Below are 8818 nucleotides of genomic sequence, written 5' to 3'. Positions count from 1 at the left end.
CATCCTATGTTCAAATTAATTACTGAATATCTTCAATAAGTCTTGATTTTTCTTTATGATTATGTGAATATATTATTTCTATGACTTTATGGTTAAACGACTTGTAATTATAAAAGGGCAAAAATATTTAAATGGAAATTCTGAAAATTACTTTCAATTTAATTTTGTAATATTTTTAATTTAAGTTTTTGATGATTTGACAACTGAGTGTTTCTGATAATAGAGTTTCCTAGAAAAAATCGAATGTTATGGCGATCAATCCCAGAATGAATGATATGTTTAATAATAGCATTTTTATTTTCCATTTTTCTGAACAAAAAAGTTCGTTATAAATGCTCTGATGTTAGATAGTGATTTCTGATTTTGGGATAAAATGTGAAAATATATTTTAGCATGCATAGTTATCAAAATTACCTGGAAATATGTGTCTTATAGGTTTCAAAATGATCTGTAGACAACCAATTTGAATATTGTTTCTAGTGCCGTTAAAATGTTCAGTAATAATTATTTCAAATACCGTCGTTGAGGGTGACAATGGGTCAAAAAGGGATATGTGCGATTTATTTTTTGAATAACTATCGCAATTTAACTTCAATAAACTACAAATTGGGTGTGTACGTACTTTGATGGTACATTAAAAACTGTTCAAAAAATTAAAGACAAATATTTATTCACAGCGGCACCATAAGTGAATGAAAAATGACCCAATCTCACCCCATAGAGGGGGTGACATTGGGTCACTGTAATTGAAATAACTTGTTTTTGAGAATATGATTTCAAAACCATTCACAGCTGGAAAATCTTGCCAAAAAACGATGCAAACAAGACAAAAAGATATCTAAGATGTATCACAAGTATGATAAACCCACTTGAAAGAAAGATTATACTGAAAATTGAAGAGCTATGAGAAAAAATATGTAAAAACCAACATTTTTCGTCAAGTTTACATAAATTTTCTTGGTTTTTCCCTCAAATTGTCTTCAAAGTCTCATCCCCATTGCTATAAAGCCCATTCAGTTTCCCCAAAGGTGTACTGAAACAGTGATTATTTTAAACCTTCGCAAATAGTTGAATTTCGGTGCGACATTCCACGATCAATAAATTTCAGGCAGAAGATGACGTCATAATCCCAGTATTTTAGCGATCCAACTCATTTGTACTTCCGTGAGATATTTCTATAATATGAAAACACTGATAAATAATCAATTTAAGAAAAATAAACCCTTTTGATAAAAATTTACGATGATGCTGCGCACGAAACACAGTTGCTGGTTTGAGAAGTTGTCAAAATACGTTGTATTGTTATTCAATGCACGGAATACTCAAGTAGACTTGTTTGATGTTTCAGAGATGCTGTATTTAGAAAGAATAAACACATCTTAATGAAAAAAGAGAACACCCGGCACCGTAAAATGTCAAAAAAGCGGACTTGGAATTTCATTTACTATCGTTCTTGCTTGACCCAATCTCACCCCATTTTCAATGTTTTAGACATCGTACAGAAAAAAATGATTTTTCATGGTAAAATCAAACAGATTCCGGAAAATACCTGTGATGTGTAATGAAAAGACTTTCTACATTCTACTAATACAACGATAGAGGCTAGAGTACATGCGTTATACTTTGTACAGGAGAAATTTAATGTTGTAAATTTTATCTAGTTTCAACATGCAAGTTTATTGATGTAGTACACAAAAACTACTATTTCCAAAAATGTATATTGTTATGAATTATGTGTAATAATATGTTCCCTTACATATGGATTATTAATTTTAGTAATATCAGCGTTATTAGCTGAAATATTTCACAAAACATATTTTTCCGTTTTGACCCAATCTCACTCCCTAGACCCATTGTCACCCCCATCGACGGTATTCAAAAAACATAGGCTACGACAGCCCCAAACGAAAGTTATGACAATTTTTTTCAACTTGAACAGTTTCCATAAAACGGTTTGGTAAAACCTTTCAATGATATTTTTGTAAATTTGTGAATGCTTTAATTGGGTAGCTTTACACTAAAAAATCAATACAAACATTTGAAAAATGTTTGTAACACTTCAACATTTATTTAAATGTACGTTTGAAATTAGTATGGAAATAACTTTTGAATCATCCATCGGTAGATTTTACTACGAGACGGGTGATGATTATATTGAAATATCAATGAGCCAATAGAATGAAATATGTTTTGATCATTTCTGATACTAAACTTAAGATGTTGAAACATTGTAAAATTATGGAATGCCTAAAAATATGCTTTTTTGAGCAAACTAGTCACTAAACAAACCAATTGAGCTATCTTTTTTTTCTGGCATAAGCGATCTCTTTGTACATCGATCTTTTTCCTGGGAAATCCTAATGCGGGAGCTACTCTAGTGCCATCCAATTGTCCATAACAGTACGTCCAAGTATACTAGAATCGAAGTAAATGCACAATATTATTTTCCTTTAGCACTGTCAAATCACATTTTATCGTCCATTTAAAATATGTAAATATCCGCTTAAAATCAACGTTTTCACAACAAATCGTTACGTTTTGCATTTTCTACCCGAATCAGTAGAACCTGCAAAGCATGTTAGATTTGTACATCCTTCATTCCACTATTTTACTAACTTATATATTCACTAGTTCACCTACTTGATTATTTATCACCAGAGTTTACATGATGCACTTAAAACTTGTTAACTTTCGTGTCCTAACATACAAACGAATCTCAAAGCTCAACAGTTTATACTACAACGAAACTGGATAAATTTCTCCAGGTTTCCTGCTGATTTCTGTGTGTAATCCCGTCGGTTCGTTGAAGCCTGATGTTTCGGTCCAGGGTGGAGTTTGACTGTAGAAACTGCTTCCGTAGTGCATTCCTTGCTGTTGTGGTGATTGATGTACGGGATGCGGTGTCATTTGGTACGAAGGACCGCACATTTCCGCTGGATTGATCGTTGACTGCTGGTAGCATCCTGAATTCAGCATGGATTGATGTTGCTGATAAGCCGGTGTCGATGGAGGATATGTTTGATTGAGGTAAGGTTGCTTATGACTATTGTAGGCCGCATCGAAGGCACCTCGGAACATTTGATAGTTTTGTTTTGAGAAGCTAGGGTGTTCGTAGCTCTGAGGATTACTCATAGTTATGCCATACTGGTGCATGCTGTTGTAAAAATCGCTACAGCCAAATCCAGACTCCATGAAGTGTGGTGAAGGATTTATGAACATGGCATCAAAAAGTTCCTTGTTAATTCTTTCGCCACTCAATGTTAAACTCTGAAGTTTTTCCAAATCAAGATGAACTTCTTCATCCAGTTCAAGGACCTGAACTAGTGAAAATATATAATTGTATGCAAATCGCAGTGTCTCTATCTTGGTCAGTTTGGTATCCTCGGGAAAGGTTGGAAGTGTGAGCCTAAGCCTCTCCAGAGCTTCGTTTAAGGTGTGCATCCGATTTCGCTCCCGATCGTTCGCTTTTAACCGACGGAATCGTTTGATCTTAACGACTTGAGTAGGACTTCGGTTCCTTGTTATTCGACTTTTCCCCATGGCATACTTTCGTTTAGGTTTCTGTTCTCCATTGGCGGCAGTTGTTGGTTTAGTTGGCGTCGAGGTTTGAACTCCTAAACTGGGATGGAAATCCGCGGACATTTGTTCTAAGCTTTTTTCCTTCAATGACTTTCGTCCACGTTTTCGTGGGACCTGCGGTTGAACACATGGTGCTTCAGCTTCAAAGTCAAGCTTTTTTGAAGCAAAACTGAACGAATGGTCACCGTTAGATTCCAAACTCTTTTCAAATCCACTATCTTCAGATGTGTAATCCGCAAAGTCGTCAAATGATGTATCATCGAATCCACAGTAGGACGACATTATGAGAACTTCAATCTCTATTCACTCACAAATTGATTTCTAAGTCACTGCTAATTATCCATAATCCATAAGTTTTTTACCCACTACGATACTCATAGAATGAATTCACGATCTAATCTCTGCCGCTATCAAACGCCAACTAACTTCTGCTCAACGCTCACTCTGTGTAATATACAAAGGATCTTCCGTCAGGACTCCCTGGAGGATTCCTGTTCGCTGATTTACACTCTCTTTTACAATGCATCCCTTCTCTTACTCTCTCCCTATTTTCCACCCTATTTCATCCCTTTCCAGCTCATTCACCCAAATGGGTCGAGTGCAAACAAGGGTCGCACTCCCTCTTCATTCCTAACTTGCATTGCAAACGACTCTCGCATCCAACAACGCCGTGGATAAAGTGCACAAGCCAAAAGAAACGCGTTTGTTTTTCTTCGGAAGCGCAATCTAATTTCGACCAATTGGGCGGTGAGCAGAATTTCGTTATGATGCCTCGGTACGCTCTTGAATGCTAATCACGGCTGCCGCCCGAGCAGAAGAAAATAGCAAGCCTATGACATTTACACACCAAACTGTGCTATAAAATCTTGACTTATTTTGAAAACCTCGTGAAGACTATATTTTGTATGATGGCAATGGCCATAAGCCATTGATAAGCTATTCTTTCTGATTTTCCTTGAATCAACACAATTAAAAACAATTATTATTTTGCAGGTTTTATCTAAAGGAATTTTTGTTATTTTGCTCTTATTATCACCTGATAAATAGTCTACTATAGTATGCTGATATTTAATTTAAACACCAAGATGTAATACAGGTCGGACTCGATTATCCGGAGACTCGATTATCCGGGGACTCGATTATCCGGGATTCGATTATCCGTAATTTTAGACTCGATTATCCGGAATTTGTTTTTTGATGTTCTTGTTTATCAATTTTAATGCATAAATCTGAGATAATTTGGTATTGCTATATACTATATGAATGGTTTTGCAGTTTAGAACGTATTTAAGAAAAGGGGGTTTGAAAAAGTGTTTTTTGTGTATGCTGGTCAAAATTTTGTTTTCTTGTAAAGACCCTTACAGTTCCTAGAAAAAAATTCTGGCTACGCCACCGCATCATGTAAATAAAATAACGAAAAAGATAATATTTAAGTTGTTTTGCCGGAGATTTAATTTTTTTTTCTTAGTGATTCGATTATCCGGAGGATTTGATTATCCGGAGTGAAAAAAAATCGATACTCCGGATAATCGAGTCCGACCTGTATTCATTTACCATGTTTTTCTGCTCGGGTGAGCAGACTACGAGCAGCTATGTAAGGCGGGTTGGGTTCGTCTAGCCAGGGGGCATTCAAGTCATTCATCAAAGAAATCTTTCACTGCCATCGACCAGTTATTGAAAAGCTGTAGGGATTTAGCAATAGGATCAACGCTGGGATTCCGCTGAGTGAATTCGGAGTGAGCGTGCTGGGGGAGTTTGCCATTGAAATTGCTATTCAATTGGTATTGGGGTAGGATACGAAATGGTGGTGTTTATTGGAGTGTGATCCATGATTATTTATTCAAGTTGCTACTGTACCACATAGAATGATGTGTTCTTATCGATGACTAATTTCAATTAGAATTTGTGGTAAAAAAAATCAATAATTATGAATTATTTTTCTACCGGCATTTTTAGGGTTGAGATCTCTCGTCTGTTTGGTTAAGTGTCACTAGTTGGAATTTTGGTGTTTAGGCAACATTTTTTGTGTTTAGGCAACAATTTTTGTGTTCAGGAACCCCAATCCATTTAGGGTTCCATCGTAATCCTGCCGTATCTTTCAAAATTCTTTATAATATGATGTAGTTTGGTCGGTGCCATGCGTACTATAATTTAACTAGTTTAGCCAGGTATTAACGAAACTGGAAGCGTATTAATATGTATGACAGATCAAAGGTTCATTATTCCCTATATATTAGGGCAACTTTACCGGTGGTCGAAATCACTGTTTGGTTCCAATTTTTTAACCATGTTGAAATTTGGAGCTTACACCGGTGTTGCAAATAATGTTCCAATTTTATTTTATACCAGTTTTCTGGTCTGTTTTTTTGGAACAGGCTAACTGGTCCATTTTTGGTCGGATTTGGAACAAGATTTGAGCTGTTCCAAATCTGATTTGACACACGTTTGTTTACCAGTTCGGATATTTCTCCCCTAGCTTGATAGACTAAAAATAGAATTCAACAACTATTGCAGTGAATTCAGGTGTAAACCAGTATTGCAGTGAATTCAGGTGAGGCTAAGAGGATTTCCACCAGGAATTCCTCCGGGGATTTTTTTTTCAGAAATTCATCGTGGGATTTGCTGCAGAAAGAGCTCCGAGGATATTCCCTCCCAGAAACCCTACAGGTATTTCCATCATATTTTTTTTCGTGGATTTCATCCAGCAATACCTCCGGGGATTTGCTCCAAGAATTTCTCCGGGGTTTTCCTCCAGGCATTCCTCCGAGGATTTTTTTCCTTAGGGAATTTCTCTAGAGATTTGCACAAGAAGTTTCTCCGGAGATTCCCTCCGTGGATTTTCTCCGGAAATGTCAGAGGATTTCCAAATTCTTGCGGGGCTTTCGTCCAAGGGGATTTTTTCAGAGAATTCAATCAGAGATTTCCTCCAGGAATTTCTCTGGAAATTGCACCTGGAATTTCTCCGGGAATTTCCTCCAGGAATTCCTTAGGAGATTTCTTCCAGAAATAGGTCCGAGAATTTCCTCCGGGAATTCCTCCGGGAACTTCAAAGATTCCCCCGGGGATATCAAGAAATACCTTTTTCCCAAAAATTCGTTCGGGGATTTCCTCTAGGGATTTCATTTAAAAATTCCTCCAGGGGTTTCATCCAGGAATTCTCCCGGGATTTTTTTCTGAGTTCATTCAGAAATTTATCTGGAAATTGCTCGTGGAATTTCTCCGGCAATTTCCTCAAGGAATTGGTCCGAGAATTTAATCCAGGAATTCCTCCGGAAACTTCAAGGATTCCCCCGAACTTATCCAAGAACTTATCTTTTCTAAGAATTCGTTCGGGAATTTCAATGATTCTTTCGGAGATATCCCCAAGAACTCCTCTGGGGTTTTTCTCCAGAAATTATTCCAGGGCTTTCCTCCAGGAATTCCTCCAAAAATCTCTCCGTGGATTACCACAAAAAATATTTTCCGGAGATTTGCTCCCTTTGAGAATTTCCCCCGAGAATTCCTGTGGGTAATGTCGTCCATGAATTCCTCTAGGGATTTTGTCGCAGATATTCATTGGAGGATTTCATAAAAAAAAATCCTCCGAAGATTTCGTCCAGCAATTCTCCTGGGTATTTTTTTTTTCAGAGAATTCGTCTGGAAATTGCAGCTGGAATTTCTCCGGGAATTTCCTCCAGAAATTCCTTAGGAAGTTTGCTCAAGGAATTGGTCCGAGAATTTCCTCCAGGTATTCCTCTGGGAACTTCAAGGATTCCTCCGGGGATATGAAGAACTATTTTTTTTACAAGAATTCCTTAGGGAATTTCATTGATTCTTCCGGAGATAGAACTGCTCCGGGGGTTTTCTCCAGAAATTATTTCGTGGCTTTCCCCCAGGAATTCCTCCAAAAATTTCTCCGTGGATTACCTCCAAAATATCTTCCGGGGATTTGCTCCCTTTGAGAATTTTCCCTAAGGATTCTTGCGGGGATGTCGTCCATGAGTTCCTCTGGGGATTTTGTCCAGATATTCTTTCGGGGATTTCATTCAAGAATTCCTCCAGAGATTTCGTCCAAGAATTCTCCCGGGATTTTTTCAGAGAATTCATTCAGGAATTTATCTGAAAATTGTTCGTGGAATTTTTCCGGCAATTTCCTCAAGGAATTGATTCGAGAATTTCCTCCAGGAATTCCTCCAGGAACTTCAAGGATTCTCCCGGGGATATCAAGAACTTTTTTTTTCTAAGAATTCCTTCGGGAATTTCAATGACTCTTCCGGAGATATCCCCCAAGAACTCCTCCGGGGATTTTCTCCAGAAATTATTCCGTGGCTTTCCTTCAGGAATTTCTCCACAATTTTTTCCGTGAATTACCTCCAAAAATTCTTCCGGGGATTTGCTCCCTTTGAGAATTTCCCCTAAGAATTCTTGCGCGGATGTCGTCCAGGAATTCCTCTGGGGATTTTGTCCAGATTTTCTTTCGGGGATTTTATTTTAAAATTCCTCCGGGGATTTCGTCCAAGAATTCTCCCGGGAGTTTTTCCAGATAAATTCATCCAGGAATTTATCTGGAAATTGCTGGTGGAATTTCTTCGGCAATTTCCTCCATGAATTGGTCCGAGATTTTACTCCAGGAATTCCTCCGGGAACTTCAAGGATTCTCCCGGAGATATCAAGAACTTCTTTTTTTCTAAGAATTCCTTCGGACATTTCAATAATTCTTTAAGAAATATCCTCCAAGAACTCCTCCGAGGATTTTGTATGTATATATGTATGTGTATACAATCCACCTCCCACTGACCGGCAGTGCTTTTATGGAAGAAATTTGTTTGCAGCTATTTATTGACACGATGATGTCTTTATAGATGCAGACTATTTTAGCCCTGGAGATGAAAGGTGATAGCTCTACTGCAATTCCAACGACCCATTTCAAGAATGGCTGTTCATACACACACATTCTGAGGTCATTTTCATCACAGCAAGCCCCGCATGAAAACACCCAGATATCAGATAGACATCTGAAATGAGTTCACACTTCCCGAATCGCAAATTAGATTTTCGACTCTGGCACGTATTTAGTGGTTTCAAAATTTTATAGTTCAGAACGATCTCACCAGTTGGATTCTAGTTGATTCCATCGCCGTATTATGTGCACCTCACTGCGGCCTTTTTTTTCTCTTGCCCCGGAAGAGCAAGCAACGCACTCAAAGAATCAAACACTAATAAGCTTTCTTCGATTGCTTTTGATATGAAATCCTTTGGA

At 37.6% G+C, this 8818-nt stretch overlaps 1 protein-coding gene across 1 annotated transcript; it reads right to left on the bottom strand.

Moving 5' to 3' along the window:
• Window positions 1–2206: 2206 nt before the first annotated feature.
• On the bottom strand, window positions 2207–3978 carry LOC5572211 (basic helix-loop-helix neural transcription factor TAP). The gene has a single exon (XM_001653829.2). The coding sequence runs from the start codon at window positions 3859–3861 to the stop codon at window positions 2737–2739; it is 1125 nt and encodes a 374-aa protein (XP_001653879.2). The 5' UTR covers window positions 3862–3978; the 3' UTR covers window positions 2207–2736.
• Window positions 3979–8818: the final 4840 nt, after the last annotated feature.

The sequence above is a fragment of the Aedes aegypti genome, chromosome 2 (assembly GCF_002204515.2).
Source record: "Aedes aegypti strain LVP_AGWG chromosome 2, AaegL5.0 Primary Assembly, whole genome shotgun sequence".
Classification (NCBI taxonomy): domain Eukaryota; kingdom Metazoa; phylum Arthropoda; class Insecta; order Diptera; family Culicidae; genus Aedes; species Aedes aegypti.
The sequence above is the reverse complement of the archived record's forward strand: the minus strand, read 5'-3'. Positions and strand labels throughout refer to the sequence as shown.